This window comes from Vipera ursinii, assembly GCF_947247035.1.
Source record: "Vipera ursinii genome assembly, chromosome: 4".
Lineage (NCBI taxonomy): Eukaryota > Metazoa > Chordata > Lepidosauria > Squamata > Viperidae > Vipera > Vipera ursinii.
In genome coordinates, this window is record NC_139514.1 from 44,293,903 (window position 1) to 44,311,326 (window position 17,424).

Below are 17,424 nucleotides of genomic sequence, written 5' to 3' on the forward strand. Positions count from 1 at the left end.
TATGTATACAATCTTGAATACCTAGGGAAACGGCAGGATATAAATTTAATTAATAATTTTCCTTTGTTCTGAGTAAGGGGAACCTGAAATGTAAAGACATACTCAATTTTGTGACTTAATTGGAATTCAAGTTCCAATTGCAGTCATTCATTACTATTTTGATTTATGGCTGTTTTATACTCTTTTATTCTAAATTTCCCTGTTGCAGCCTGTTGTTTGACATAAGTATCTGCTAAAATCTTCAAAAATTGGGATGGGTTATAAATACTGTCAAATATATAAGACGTTTCTACAGAATTCTCACTCAACAAATTTTAGTGACCAAAACAGATTATTACAAAAAGAAAAAAGAAAAGCTTCCACCTAACTAAAAACAAAGATGGAAAACAATTTAACTATGTTTTCCTTCTGAAGATATTTAAAGGTATTCATTCATATAAATTACATAACAATGAAATTCTTACTAAAATAACAGCTAATTTTATTTTGCAGCCTGGACACTGTGAAGAAGCACTTTTATGAATTTATTTATTTCTCAGATTTTTATTTACTTTATTACTTCTAAGTAACTCAAAATGGCAAACATACACAATATTCGTTCCTCCTCCTATTTTCCCCACAACAGCAAACCTGTGAGATGGACTGGGCTGAAAGAGTAATTGGACCAAAGCCATTCAGCTGAATAATGTTGAAATGAAATGTTTAGAGTATTTAAAAAACCCATCTTATAGTAATGTAAACACATTTTGTACCTAGTTTGTCTACTATGAGCAAAGTAGAGGTCATGTTTATGGAATGTTCCTGAACTGGGTTCCCTGCTCACAGTCACTTCTGTGCTCGTAATCTCTAGCTTGGATTACCACAATACACTCTATAGGGGTGGCCCTTTAAGGCTATTTGGAAGCTTCAGCTGGTGCAGAATGCAGCAGCACAGACTGTTAATGGTGCTGTTATTCAGTGTATGAGACACCACTGTTTTGTGAGCTGCATAGGCTTCAAGTAGGCTTTCAGGTTCAATTCAAGGTACAGTAAGAACTTCTAAAACCCTTTCTGGCTTTGGACCACATTACTTATGGAATTGTTTCTCCTTAGTTGTTTTTATTTGTCCTACCTGATCCAGCAGGAGACGCTTGCTTAACCAACCACTCTGGGACCCAGAGAAACATCACTCCCTCTCACATTAGACTAGCCATGATCCTGTTGGCTTAAAAACTTGATACTGGGCCTGAGCCTGGTGCCCAAGTATATGACATAACCCAGGGGTAGGCAACCTCGGCTCTTTTATGACTCATGGACTTCAACTCCCAGAATTCCTGAGTCAGCTAATTCTGGGAGTTGAAGTCCATGAGTCATAAAAGAGACAAGGCTACCTACCCCTGACATAACCCTTCTACTAGCTAAGTAGATGGAAGTTTTATAATATGTGGCTATGTAGTTTTATTTTTGTTTTATGTATTATATTTTATTCATTCGTGTGAGATAAGCAACTATAAAAATTGATACAGTACTATATACAGTGTCTGAAACTCTATATGTTGTAGAAATTGTGTGGCAATCCACTAAACAATAATTTTGCTGATCACTGACATCTACTATCTAATATAATCACCCTTATCTACTGTTGGGTGATATATATGCATAGATGGAATACCAACATTTATCCCTCCACATATTGATTTATTAGTTTTTTATTTCATAAATAAAAGCAGAATATATAAAACTTTTATATTATTGTAATTGCATATATTTAAAATTTAAGACTATTCATCTAAACTATAACTTAGTAATCTTCTATAACTGTTTTTATAATGAATAACATAAATAATATCTATTACAAAATACAGTTTTATTTATCTTGTTTTGGAAATCACAAAATCTCTAGAGATGACTCATTTCTTCCCATTTACTGGAAAAATGTTCATATAATGAACACCCAGTCTAAAAGTCATTAGCAAGTAAATTACAATGTATATAGGCTCCATTTTGGTTAATAGGATTAATTTGCTGTTTGAATGGCTCAGCAAAATTAGGCTCCTTTTCAGCCTGCCACTGAATACGGTCAATTTTGTAATCATTAAGTTGTCTAATCCCCAAATAAGCCATTTCCCGTACAAATTAATTCTGTATTTTGAAAAAGGAAATAAATGTATCATTTTAAAGATATGGAATTTGATCTTTGGGATAGGTAGATAAATTTGAAATATGTTCTTTAAGTATTTTTTTATAATGAATATTCAGGTTAATAAAAAATATGATGGCTTTCTACTTTCTAGCTCATACTTCAAAAACATGGTAAGCATTTTAAATAGACCCTATGGCTAAATCCTACAAGTAAGATGTAAAAATCACTTTTTAAATGAAAAATATACTTGGTTAATTCCAAGTCTGAAATCTAAATAATGTATCTCAAATCAAATGGCTTTAGTACTACTTGGATCCCATAGGTTTTCAGATAATAATTTACTACTGTAAAGCTATTGAGCTGTTTCCAAACCTTTTAGTGATTCACTAACTCTAGACATCTGTACTACGTAAGAGAAAAGGAAATTCTTGAACTCAAAGAGAATGGCAGAAGGGTAGAAGTGAAAAACAATGTATACCTGTTCATATTTCAGGATATATTCTTCTGCCAGCCTGTTGACTGGTGACTATATTTTAAAATAATATAAATTTTATTTTTAGTTACTTTTTTTTTAAAAAAAATTGGTCTACATCTATGCTGGACTTTTGACAGATATTATTCCATTTATGAAAGTCACTTTATAAACTCTACCATCTGCAAAATCAGAATCCTCTGCTTTTAAATGGGCTGAATGGGTAGAGAATTTTCAAGGCAATTTTCAGAAAGCTCTAAAGTTTATGACATATTTCTAGGAAGGATAGATTCCCAATTACAGGTGAAACTCGAAAAATTTAGAATATCGTGCAAAAGTTCATTTATTTCAGTAATGCAACTTAAAAGAGGAAATTAATATATGAGATAGACTCATTACATGCAAAGCAAGATAGTTCAAGCTGTGATTTGTCATAATTGTGATAATTATGGCATACAGCTCATGAAAACCCCAAATCCACAATCTCAGAAAATTAGAATATTACATGCAATCAATAAAACAAGGAGTGTACATAGAACAATATAGGACCTCTGAAAAGTATAAGCATGCATATGTACTCAGTACTTGGTCTGGGCCCCTTTTGCAGCAATTACTGCCTCAATGCGACGTGGCATGGAAGCTATCAGTCTGTGGCACTGCTGAGGTGTTATGGAAGACCAGGATGCTTCAATAGCGGCCTTCAGCTCTTCTGCATTGTTCAGTCTCATGTCTCTCATCTTTCTCTTGGCAATGCCCCACAGATTCTCTATGGGGTTCAGGTCAGGTGAGTTTGCTGGCCAATCAAGCACAGTAATCCCACGGTCATTGAACCAGGTTTTGGTGCTTTTGGCAGTGTGGGTAGGTGCCAAGTCCTGCTGCAAAATGAAGTCAGCATCCCCATAAAGCTCGTCTGTGGAAGGAAGCATGAAGTGCTCCAAAATCTCCTGGTAGACGGCTGCGTTGACCCTGGACTTAATGAAGCACAGTGGACCAACACCAGCAGATGACATGGCTCCCCAAATCAACACAGACTGTGGAAACTTTACACTGGACTTCAAGCATCTTGTAGTGTGTGTCTCTCCATTCTTCCTCCAGACTCTGGGTCCTTGGTTTCCAAATGAGATGCAAAAGTTGCTCTCATCAGAAAAGAGGACTTTGGACCACTGAGCAACAGACCAGGTCTGTTTTTCTTTAGCCCAGGTAAGATGCTTCTGACGTTGTTTGTTGTTCAGGAGCGGCTTGACAAGAGGAATATGACATTTGAAGCCCATGTCCAGGATCTGTCTGTGTGTGGTGGCTCTTGATGCACTGACTCCAGCCTCAGTCCTTGTGAAAGTCCCCAACACTTTTGAATGGCCTTTTCCTGACAATCCTCTCCAGGCTGCGGTCATCCCTGCTGCTTGTGCACCTTTTCACACTTTTCCCTTCCACATAACTTTCTATTAATGTGCTTTGATACAGCACTTGGGGAACATCCAACTTCTTTTGCAATTACCTTTTGAGGCTTTCCCTCCTTATGGAGAGTGTCAATGATGATTTTCTGCACAACTGTCAGGTCAGCAGTCTTCCCCATGATTGTGATTCCTACTGAACCAGACAGAGAGACCATTTAAAGGCTCAGGAACCCTTTGCAGGTGTTATGGCTTAATTAGCTGATTAGAGTGGGACACTTTGAGCCGAGAATATTGCACCTTTTCACAATATTCTAATTTTCTGAGATTGTGGATTTGGGGTTTTCATGAGCTGTACGCCATAATCATCACAATTATGACAAATCATGGCTTGAACTATCTTGCTTTGCATGTAATGAGTCTATCTCATATATTAGTTTCCCCTTTTAAGTTGTATTACTGAAATAAATGAACTTTTGCACAATATTCTAATTTTTTGTTTCACCTGTATATCAATGTACTTTTAATTTAGTAGTCTGTAAGACTACTCTATCCATTGGGGCCTTGCAATTACATGCACAAAAAGTAGTTATTTATTTAAATGACAGAGTAACATTGCTCTGTGATTTTAGAGGATGAAAATAAGTGAACATGGATGCATATTTCCAATTAAGTTCAACATTATTAATGTGTTTGGTTTTAGAGAAAAACATAATAATGAATTTAGAATTACTTTTTGTTAGATTTAATCACAAACATAAAATATAGATCTATGTGCGTGAAAAAATGAGAAAAAAGTGAAATCAAGTATCACTAAATTACTTCATATACTCCAGGTGTTTTTGAATCAGTACTGTCAGGTTAGCTAATTAGAATACAGATGAGGGATGTATCTGACCTGTAACGCTTCATTGTTTCTGCAGAAACAATATAATGAAATATGTTTTCCTCCCATTGGACAGTAATGAAGAATAAAACTAATTTGCTGGACCAAAAATTAATTAGACACATCAAGTTTTATTGTACTTATAATTGTGAAAATTTACAGCTGTTTCTCAAATTATTACACCAACAGTAGGAATCTGCACAATTGTTATGGGGAGAGAAACACCCTTATAAGAAAGACATAGGCAGTATTCTCATCTTATTTAAAGAAAAGATATTCTCACTTTTTTCCACCTTGATTGCTACTTTGAATAGGTCCATTCTGTTCTCTTAAGAATAAATGTAACTGTTTGTCATGTTTGACATCTACTTTAATAGTCTAATGCTTCTAAATGCTTACAGATTAAGGTCCTACTGTTAATATTTTATTCATGGAATTCAATTGTTATCTATTCATAACCCTCCATATTTCCTGTCATATTTCTTCTAGAAAAAAGATTTCCACATTTACCAGTTTTCTGTTTCCTAAGCTTTGTAAATTTTGGGTTGAAAGATCTAAAATAGCTTGTAAATTCCCCTGCTATATCCAGTACAGTGAGAAATGCTAAAATGTTTGCAATATTTGCCAAACTTTTATTCCTCTTCCTTCAAACCAGCCAGTGACATGGTGAGGATTCAAAGAGATATGGAAGAATCAGAATTGTACATGACTTTTCTGCTTCTCTTTGATGTATTCATTTTTAAAGCATACTTTTATGTAGCTTTCTTTTTTCATATTCAGCAGAACAGTACCATATATCATGAGTTCAGGCTGAGCTTTACATGCTAAAGAGTTGAATGATGTCTGAGGACAATAAGGAACTGAAAGGGGACAACTAAATTTAGATTGAATCCTACCAAGAAGAAATAGTTGTTTGATAATAAGATAGAGGAATATATATATACTGGTTATTGTTCTTGGTGGGATTGTGCTGTGTTATCTGAAGATCCTGCCAGATAAACAGAAGGTAGAGTTTGTTGATAGGGGCTTTTGTCCCACTCTGTACTTTATGGCTGTACTTGGTATACTGTAGATAGCTCTTTCAACAGTAACTCATGCCTTTATCACCTTGTAGTTGGATTACTGCAACACATTATATAAGAAGTTGTCTTTGAAGATGCCTCAGAAGCCACAAAACTGCTACAGAATATGGCAGCCAGACTAATCTCTGTCCTGTCCTGTTTGTATCAGAGGCACCGTTCAAGGCGCTTCCAGACTGAAAGGATTAGCCGTTAACATCAATGTTGTTTGGGCCATGCCCGTGGGGTCTCCTTTCATGTCCCTGTCAAGGGGCCGGAGTGAATGATGGGAGCTCACCCCGCCACACACCAATATTTGGATCTTGAACATGAACTTGCCAACTTCCAACTCAGTGTCCTAGCCACATGAGCCACTATGCTCCTTAGCAGGACTAATAATGGCAAATGTTGCTACAGTAAGTTACACTTAAGATTACTGCAATGGCTGCCACTATATTTCTAACATTATCCTGTCATTTAGTGGCCTGATGAGATTCATCTTTCAAGACTAATGCATAGGATGTGGATGAATGAAGCCTTCTCATTAATAGTCCCCCCCCCCAAAAATGGAATATGTTGTGTCCAGAAAGAGTTGGGCCTGACTCTCGCGTTTAGAAAGGAACTGAGCACTATGTTATTTGAATGAATCTCTGGCTCACAGTATAGTTTTAGCTCCAAATGTAGGCATCTATTGGGTTCTGGTTTTATATTAGTTACTAGTAATACATAATTGTTTCAAGAATTATATGGTACAACTACATTTTATCTAGATGGATTTGTATGTTATTGTTGTTAGCCGCCCTGAGTCCTTCGGGAGATAGGGCAGCATATAAGTCCCAATAATAAATAAATAAATAAATAAATAAATAAATAAATAAATAAATAAATAAAGAAAGAAAGAAAGAAAGAAAGAAAGAAAGAAAGAAAGAAAGAAAGAAAGAAAGTAAGTCTCTCTTGGCTTTTGCTGCCACTTGCCTTTATAGGTAAGAATTAAAAAAAGAAAGAAAGATCCAATTTGTCATCAATTCTGCCAGAAGGAATGCAAATCCAGAACTTAGGAACCTAAACATACAATTTGGAGTTCTGGGAGAAGCCAAAATCAAGAACATTATCCATCCTTATAAACACAACGTACAGTCAGTATTATTGAAAGGATCCCTTCTCTCCTACTGCATCTAAACATCCCACAGAAGGAGAGACGTCCTTCTGAGCCCATCTAATCTGGAATGTCACTGGGTAGGATCCAGGAAGGTAGCCTTTTCTGTGATAGTGCCTACACTTTTTTGCAACATCTTCCCCGCCCCTCCCCAGATCAGCATGTATTTGCTGGCCTTCTGAAAATCTTTAAAGACATGGTTGCATCACCAAATTTGGAGATCTGGGTATGAAAGTGTCTGTGAAGGGGTTGTAGTGATGGTTATGATGACTATTTACCCACATGTTTTAACTGGATGCAGATTTCTTTTTATGGTGATATTGTTTGTTTTTAATTTTTGTTCACCTCCCAGAGGCATGAGGTGAGATGGGCAACTGAATACTTGCAATGCAATACCTTGGGCATTACTTGGAAACCCTAGTGAGATGTATAAATGTTATTAGGATATTACAGATACCTGAACCCATGCTGATGGATGACTTCACTAAGTGGCTTCAGGTGGATGTTAAATAAGACCAGAGATATTACAGATCCAAAGCAAGAACTTTTTTCAATAAAAATATATTAATAAGCTCTAAAGGAAAGAGAACTACTACAAGACTGGGTCTCCCACCCCTAGCCCATAAAGCCAGCCCAGAAGGATACTATATTGGATGATATCAAAGACTACTGAGAGATGAAGGAAGGCCAGGATTGAAGAATCCTCACCCTTGCAGTCTCTCCACAGGCCATCAAGAAATGCAGTTGATACTTTCTTCAGTATTATATTATGGTCTGAGTCCTGAAAAGAGTACAGATAATCTGATTTGTCCAGTACTTTTTGGTTCTGCAATCAGCCATATTCTCTACAACCTTCCCGCAAAAGGGAGAATTGGAGATCCAATTAAAATAGTCCAGTATAATTGGATATAGAGATAATTAGAGTCCCTAGAGCTCATGCTCTCCAGAAAATTCTCATAACCAGTTATCAATGGAGCAGTACCTCTGAAAGCCACTCGGAGGCTCCAACTAGTACAGAATGCAGCCGCGAGAGTTGTGTTGGGAGTTTCCTGATACTCCCATGTTACACCTCTGCTCCGCGAGCTGCATTGGCTCCCAGTTGTCTTCTGGGTGAGATTCAAGGTGCTGGTAATGACCTACAAAGCCCTACATGGCAAGGGTCCGGAATACCTGAGGGAGCACCTGCGGCCGGCATCAACTTCCCTCCGCCCAGTGCGTTCCCACAGAGAGGGCCTCCTCAGGGTGCCACCAGTCAAAGAATGTCGACTGGTGGCCCCCAGGGGGAGGGCGTTCTCTGTGGGCGCGCCGGAGCTGTGGAACCGTCTTCCGGTTGAGCTCCAGATGGCGCCTGACCTTCGCTTCTTCCGGCGCGATCTAAAGACTTATCTGTTTGAACAAGCCGGCCTGGCCTGATGGGTGATGGGTTTGGGTTTTACTGTTTTTTAATGTATTTTAACTTATTGCTGTTGCTGGGCATTTTGTTTAATTTCTTTTAATATTTGTATTCTTGTTTTTTAACATGTATTGCCCTGTTCACTGCCCTGAGTCCTTCGGGAGAAGGGCGGTATACAAATAAAATTAATAATAAAATAATAATAATAATAATAGATCTTTAGTATGATTACAGCTACTCCGCCATTTTGCCTTGGGCTTTGACTTGTGTCACATGTCCAAACAGATATTAGAAATGTATGCCAGGTTATCCGTCTCATTCAATATTGGATCACAGATGAGGAATGCCTTGAAATAGACTAATCTGGCATCCAATGACAATAGCCAAAATCCACTCATGACCAAATGATTAGTCACTGAGGTCAAGCAAGGGACTGGAACATAGAACTCACATAACACACTAAAACTTCTTTCTCTTAAGAGTGGCTTGTTCCCTATTGGTCCCTATCCCCTCAGATGTAGTAGGCTCCTATTCACTATCCTGCTTCCTCCAAAACAACAACACCAACTATTACTGCAATGCCACAAACCTCTCACCAGCTTGGAAACTGTTTCTTCAGAATGCTTCTGTTCAAGTACTCAGCATTCCTACTCATATTAATATTCACATTGGTTTTTATACAGGTCATATGGATTGTGGTTTACATAATCTAGCACACATCTGAAATTATTTTGTGTATTTTCTGTTAAGCTCTTTATTTTATTTCATTTTTTTGATACAGTGATGCTTAAAAGTTTGGGAATTCTTTTGAATTTTTGATGTTTCTGCATAAAGATTGACCTGAAATGTGATTTGTTCTTCACACAAATCCTAAAACTGGATAAAGAAAACTCAAACAAATGAACAAAAACATTGTACCTGTTCTTTTATTTATTGAGGAAAATTATGTAAAGATGCATATTTCTGTGTGCCAAAAACATGTGACCAAACCTCTAGGATTATGAGTTCATTTGAAGGGAAAATTAAAGTGTTTCAATCAATGGGGTGATAATCAAATGTGAACTGCCTTATTTAAAGAACGGAATTCTGGTATTCCTATCAAAGTCTGATCCACACAACCCAGGTATGTGGAAATATATTATGCTTGAACAAAGATCTCTGGGGATCTACAAAAAACAATTATTGATGCTTATCAAGTTGGAAAGGGTTACAAAACTAATTCCAAAGTGTTTGAACTCCACTGACTCACTGCTGGGCAGATTGTACAAATGGAGATAATTCAACAACATTTTTACCTTCCTTAGTATGGTCAACCAGCCAAATTGTTTTAAAAAATTCCCAGGGTAACATCTAAGAAATAACTGGCCTCTATTGCATAGATGAATGCAAGTTCATGAAACTACTACTAGGAGAATGGCAGGGCTCCAAGAGAAAGCCACTATTCCTGAAAAAGGATATTGTTAGCCATCCAGTTTGCAAAAGACTGGTGGGCAAGCCAGAAAACTATCGGAAGAAAGTTCTGTAGGAGAATGAGACCAAAACAGAACTTTGTGACTTGAATTAAAGCAGTAAATACTACATTCCAGCACAAGACGTAGATCCAATCTTTGAAACATGGTGGCAGCATCATGGTTTGAGCCTGTACTTTTTGGCCTTTGGACTGGAATGGCTTACCATCATAGATGGAACTATTAATTCTAAATTATACCAGCAAATTCTACAGGGAAATATTAGTGAAGTGACACTCAAGAGAAAGTGGGTCATGTAGCAAGACAATCCCAACCATCCAAATCATAAGAACAAAGAATGGTTAAAGCATACGAAACTTAATGTTTTGGAATAGTCACATCATAGTGCTGACCATGACTCTAAAGAAATGCTATGGAAGCACTGAAGTGGGTAGTTCATGCAAGGAAGCCCAGAAGCATCTTAAGTTCAAGCTGTTCTTAAAATGCCTCCAAACTGATGTGCAGGATTGATCAACAGTTATCAAAATATTACTTGAACATACTGCTGCCTAAGTTGATGGGAGGGAGCAGATCAGTTACTGAAAGCAAAGGTTCACATAATTTTGCCACACAAAAATATGTTGCATTGGATCATTTTTCTCAATTAAAAATGAACAGGTATAAATTTTTCAACTCATATGTTGAACTGTTTTTTTAAAATCTACTTTTAGGATATGTGCGGATAAGAGATCACATTTTGGGTCATATTTGTGCAGAAATACTGAAAATTCAAATAGGCTCACAAACTTTTAAGTACTACTGCATATCATTGAAAAGTTTTTAAGGCAAGCTTTTAGGCTTGCCTCAAGTCATGAAATTGATTTAGTTTGATTAACAAAAACAAAACTTTAAAAGAGAGACATGGTATTTACCAGTTTTTCCCTTTATCTGGATTCAAAGCGCCTTGTGTTTTGGCAGAAAACCAAAGAGAGCATCTGTTCAGAATAATTGATAAACAGTAAACCTCAAATGCTCAGATAACATACTTTAAACATGGCCTTGGGCACCAGTAGCACAAATAAGGAAATAATGTAGTAATCAAAACAGGCAGAAGAGAAAGGTTTAGTTAGCTATCCTATAAATCTATTAAACTGATGAGGTGAAAAATTCATAATGTAATGTTACTTTCACACAGCAATTGATATTTATAATTTATTTTAGCAATACAGACATTTCTGTGTTTTAGTTTTATAAAAAATTCTAAATAGAAAATATTCAACCATAGCTCTATCATAGAAAATATTCAACCATAGCTCTATCTTATATTTTCAGTCAGGATTCATGGAAGGCATAGGGAAATGTAATTACATTAAAGAGAGTGGCAGCATACAGGTATTCACTTACCAATTATTATAGGTTGTGGTTCACTTTTAACTCCAATGCCAGCACCAGTACTTGCTGCAACTTCCACTCTGTACTGAATTCCTGGATATAGGCCTCCAATAACTACAGACCGAATAGCTGCATCAACAGTCTTATTGATGTGAAATTTTGTTTCATTACCCAAGCACCATATCTGGAATACAGAGGTATTTGTCAAAATATGACAAAATAACATTTAACTTCTGCCTGAGAAAATAAGAATAATTTCAGTCTGGATCTAGCCTGTATTTCCTCCCATTTAAGCATTTAATGTGTATTACAAAAGAGAACAATGTTTTGGAAATTTACTGATTCGATATCAAAATAGAACAAAATAAAACCCATTCCTATAAGATGTATCTTTGCAATAATAATTAGCCTCACCTTAAAAGGATACATTATCTTCACCTAAAGTATTCTAAAATAATACTTACAGGATAGTGAAATATTAAATGCATTGCTATGTACTTTTACATTTTATTACTAAGGTTTTTAACTCTTCCTCTATAATACATCGATTATTAGTTTAAAAGGTTGCTTTTTTTTCTTTTAATATATATTTGTGTGGGCATGTGTGTCCTATATACAGTGCTTTAAAAAAAACCTAATTTAACCATTGCATTGAAAATGCAAAATAACCCACCTTCAATTATTTTTAATTATGAAATAGTAACTATTGGAGATAATTCATCAGAGAAGAATTTGGATTTACTTCTCAAATCTAAGATATTCACCACCAATAATAATAACAACATAAGAACTCTAAGGAAGTCATTCAAATTCTGGTTTGGAGCTGAAGGCACCCAGTTTTTGGTTGCACTCTCAGTATATAATATTTAGCCCATGACCCATTTAAGTCCTTGTACCTTAAAAAATCCTGTAAAGTTCATTTTGTTGGCTAAGATTTCTATTCTTCAATATGTACACTCTGAACAAAGGAGACTCACAGTCTGTCAATGTTGTTCATAATTAACAAACCATGTTTTGAAAACTGAAAATAATTTTGATTGCACACCCTATATGTATTTAGGTAATTAAAGGGGAATATCTAATTTCTGTTTGATTTTTTGATGAACTAGTCACAGTCAGTTTGATTTCTAAGACAGTTGGAGTCTAAAGAAAAAAATATTTTTTGCTAAGTTATATTGAAGTGTGTAACTGGGAAATAATCAAGTTCATAAAGCAGCATTAGGAACTTCCTGAGCTCAAACAGATCTGTGATATTGTCAAATATGATAGACAAATATAATATTGTAGCAGTGTATTCTTTTCTCAGAGGAAATAAAAATGTCTGGTTTAAGCATCTGTACAGATGAAGAATAGTTTCACAGTTAAAAAGGGTGCTGAAAAACTACATGGCAATTTAGACCTCAGTATGAAATAACAGTTTTCAACTTTCTTATGTTGAATCAAGAGTGATAAATATATGTTTTACTTTCATTAAAATTATATTTTATGTTTGTCTTATATTATTAGATTATTACTGCTATATTTTACCTTGTACACCTATTTGTTTATGGTCCAAGTCCAAGTCCAAAAATTTTAAAATACAGAACACCTTTAATACACGCATAAATAACAATACATTACTTACATAGAAATGTAAGTATATAGAAAAAAAAGAAACCCTATATAGTTAGCATTTCATTGAAAGCATCAATTTCTATAAGCTATAAATAAAAAAATTGCTACTGTTGTCAAAACACCTGGGCACTGATCATTTAATAAGAATATCTCAATCTCCTCATCATCGTGGAGGTTATCAGACTCAAGAGCTGAAGTATTAGCTCTGATTGCCAGGGCATATATGGTGGGCACATTAAAAGGATGTGTGACTCATCCTCTCTATTCAAGCGAATGCAAAGTTGATCTTCATAGGTTGAAAGCCCGCATGTCAATCAGCTGCCACCCTCTTAGGGGAATATCGATACTGGCTTGGGAGAAGGCCATTCTATGTGGGGAGCATGGAATCTTATTAAAGTAACTGGGAGTGTCCAAGAGGAGAGACCAATTTGTCTATGTGAGAGATGGGAAAGTCAGATCTGTCTGCTTGAATGTCTAAGTCTCATACTGTCTACTTAGGTTCGGCCAAGATTTTTTTTATGCCTAAAGCAAGTCAGATTGGAATTGATAGTCCACACTATCTCAAATCTAGGTCAATTTGGTTTTTTTCAGAATAGATTGATGTATATCATATATAATTAAATATACCAATGAGGTTCTCCATATAATTTGTTCTGTCCAGAATCCCAAGCAACGTAAACTTATCTGGATCTCAAATTACATGCAATTTAGTTCTAATCTGAAAATGGCATTAGACTACGTAACCTGTTACACATTGTAAACTGCCAACAGTCTCATTGATAAGATGTAATAATTAATGCATTTCTGGAGAAAAATACCAGACGTGGTAAGCATCAATCTCATCATAAACAGATACATTTAAAACAAAATTATTCTATGTAACATAAATAATAGGCATCATATTGTAGATTCTTTTATATAATTAAAACAATTCTATAAAACCATTCCTATCCTATATCTATTTTAATATGGTTTCTGACACATCTTGTAATATATCTGTGATTACTTTAGACTGTGATAATAGATAGGGTGCATCTAATAGATAGGGTGTCATTTCATGTCTCCTGCTATTCAAGGGCTGCAACATGGCTCCTTTGAAGCACAGACATTTTCTGACATACCCTAAAATAACAACATAATATAAACTATAAAGGGATTATTCTCAAAATTGGTGGGGTTTTTGATAGATAGTAACAAAATCATGTTGTAATACTGCAGGAGGAAGTGTTTTTTTGCTTTGGTGCCAAAAAGGCAAAAGCAAGAGGAGGAGGAGGAGGAGGAGGAGGAATATTGTTGGAAAAGCATATCTGAAATACAGGAATATTAGTATTACTGATATTGGAACACATTTTTATTACTATTTGAAGAAATAATGGACAACATTTTAGGTGTTCTTTTTATCCTGCATTTTATTTTCACCTTATATTCTTGAATGATTCCATTTTGGTGATCTGGAGGAGGTGGATCCCAGGAAATACTGATACTGGTGCTATTGTGGTTTCCAACAGTCAGAACTGTAACAGATTGTGGAGGGGCACTAGGAGCTATAAAAATGGAACAAATAGAAAACAAGAGACATGGTGATATGTACACAATTGGTGGTTAAAATAGCTAACCTAAAGCTATGGATTTGCAGAGAACTACTGAAAGAATTGTTATTCCAAATTCAGAATGAAGTATGGCTCTCTATGTCTGGGCTCCCCAAACCCCAGGCCGGGGCCCACTACTGGGCCAGGGCATATTCGGACCCAAGCTGCATGACAAATGGGTTGGTGCACATGCACGTATGCGCCAGCCCGCCACTCGCATGACCCAGTTCCCTTCTTCCCCTCCCCCAGCTAGGCCACCAAGCTGCAAAGGTTGGGAACCACTGCTCTATGTAGTTGAAGGAAACCAGCTGCATAGGTTTGGTAGAACTTGATGGTTTGCAGAAGTGCAAAATAGAAATTTAGATAAAACTATAATAGTGAAATAAAAATAAAAGAACCCCAGATGGCATGTCTTATAGTCAAGGACTTTGGGACAAAAATGTACTCTGACATACAGATGTCATCAGGATTGCAAAGACATCTCCTTTTCTTTTAAGAATTGGCATTCAAGCTACTTTATCCAGATATTATTGCTTATACAGTGGTTACATATTTTGTGATGAAAAAGAAATCTCTTGTTTTTTTAAGATGCAAGCAAAGAGTTAAGTGATCGCTTTCTTATAAAAAAGGCAGCCAAGATAGAACAACTTAGAAAAAAATAGAAGAGGCAGTTGACAGTTGGACAAAGCAGAAAAGTAAGAAAAGAAAAAATAAAAGCAGACAACCAATATTTATAAAACAAAAGAAAAGAAAGACACTGATATTTTTGTGACAAACTAATAATTATTCTGTAAATAACTATGGAGCAGTACTTATTCTACCCTCTGCTATTTCTTCACACAATATCATTAGTACAAAACAGTATATTTTGTGTAAATTAAACACAGAATATCCCCTTAACCCCTACCCAGTGTTAGGTTGCCAAAGAACAGATGAGGAAGGTAAATCTAACCATACACGCCCAAACCTTTATACAGTATTTCTACATTCATCATTTTGAAGTATTGTCTTCAAGAATTAAAGAACATGTATCACTCCAAAATTAACTAGGAACAAACATTTGCCCAGATACACTTATTTTGGTATAGATCTGTACTTTATTTTAAAACAATCTTAATCATTATAGTGGTCATTATATTTGTAGCACTGAAACTGATAATACAAATATATAAAATATTTTTAATATTAATCCTGATTCTATTGTTAATTTTTTTTGTAATTCTTATTGTATTATTGTGTCAATGTTTATCCAAAATTTTCATAATGTTTAAACATGTATGTTAATCAACTCTTTATACAAATACTTTTTATACAAATAACTGAAGCTTTTCTTCATAAAGAACTTTATTTACCCCGAATGAAGGCAAATATACGTGTCCCAGCATAATGTTGCAAGATCCAATCTGGGTCAGTCAACCAGGACCAGAGGTTTATCTACTCTTTTGGCTGTTCTAGTTAAGCTGTTTATTTTGTTTTTATTTTTCTGGGATCAAATGGAAGATGTGACACTCAGAAAAATGTGTTCTCTCAACTCAAATTTCCTTGGCTATCATTAAAAAAAAGACTGGCAAATAGGTACTGAGAGATTGCTGATGTGAAAAACCAAATACAGCTCTCTTTTAATATACCCATAATGTTATCAGTGACTGATTTGTCTACTGTAGATACACACTGCTAAGAAAATATTGTTTTTATTTGTGCAAAACCTTATGCATATTTACAGCAGCAGAGAACACTCAATAATTGCAAACATACAATTATTCTTTTCATAATTTTACTTACCTTCCTCAGTGGTACGTGCAGATTTTGATTCACTGTCCATCCCTTGAAATTCATTGAAATATGGACGAACTTTGATATCATATGTAACCCCCTTTTTCAAATGGATAAGGATAGCACTCCGTTCTGTGGGAACATTGACTTCCACAGTCTGCCATGCAGAAGGGGAAATCAGGCCTGATGTCTGTCGATATATAACTCTATAACCCTGAATGAACTGTGATTGGCGATCAACCTGAAATAAAATTAACAGAAATGGTCCTACCATAAGTGGAAGCAATAAATTTAACTCAGTTCCTCTGAGCTGTCATTCATACTGTGTTTTTAACTATATAGTGTACTTCTTTCAAGTTGCCTTATTAAGAAAAATGGTTGTTTTCCCATAACTGTGGTTGTCCAAATGATCATAAATATGATCAACTTTCTTGTGCATGATCAACAGGAAAAATGCAACTATAACCGAGGACGTAGGTGTAATCTATGGCTCATTTTTCTTCATGTGGCTTACCCTCATTTCACTACCCTCAATGCAACAGTCTGAAACTGTGCCTGCCAGAATAGGCACATTATGAGAAAAGACCCTGAGTCATTGAAAAGGTGAGTCACTGAATCAACAAATGACCAATGGGGTCATTAAGTCCCAGAGTTCCAGGCAAACAATCCATTTTTCTTCATACACATAATACATATAGATGATTGGGAAGTTTATCTTTCAGGGGGGAAAAAACTCTCTTCCAAAAGACATACCATTGTGTATGTCTTAGGTAGGGCTTTTTTTTCTCATAGAACGCTCAGAACGGAGTTCCGGCACCTTTTTTGGATGGAACCTTGTGGTTCCAAACCAAGGTGGTTTGTATGACATGTGTGAGTTCCGGCACCTTTTTCTTTTACAAAAAAAGCACTGGTCTTAGGTAATACAATTACTTATAGACTAATATCTCTAATGGGACATTGATAACTATGAAATAATGAGTAAAGAAACCAGAAACTATTGAGACAAAGGAATACATTTTAATACCATAGTTTTGAAACATAAAACCCATCTCAGTGAGAAAAGCTAGAAAATTAGAAAAGAGAAAATTGTCAAAATCAATACTTAAACTCATGAGCATACTCCAAATGTA

General features: G+C 35.6%; 1 protein-coding gene across 1 annotated transcript in view; it reads right to left on the minus strand.

Moving 5' to 3' along the window:
* ROBO2 (roundabout guidance receptor 2) overlaps positions 1-17,424 on the minus strand; it is a gene marked incomplete at both ends in the record, with an annotated part of 380,266 nt that overhangs the window by 62,658 nt on the left and 300,184 nt on the right. The window contains 3 exons of the mRNA XM_083362547.1: positions 11,331-11,502; positions 14,352-14,476; positions 16,304-16,535. Of these exons, the coding sequence (XP_083218673.1) occupies positions 11,331-11,502; positions 14,352-14,476; positions 16,304-16,535 (529 nt within the window). The remainder of the gene's footprint in view (positions 1-11,330; positions 11,503-14,351; positions 14,477-16,303; positions 16,536-17,424) is intronic.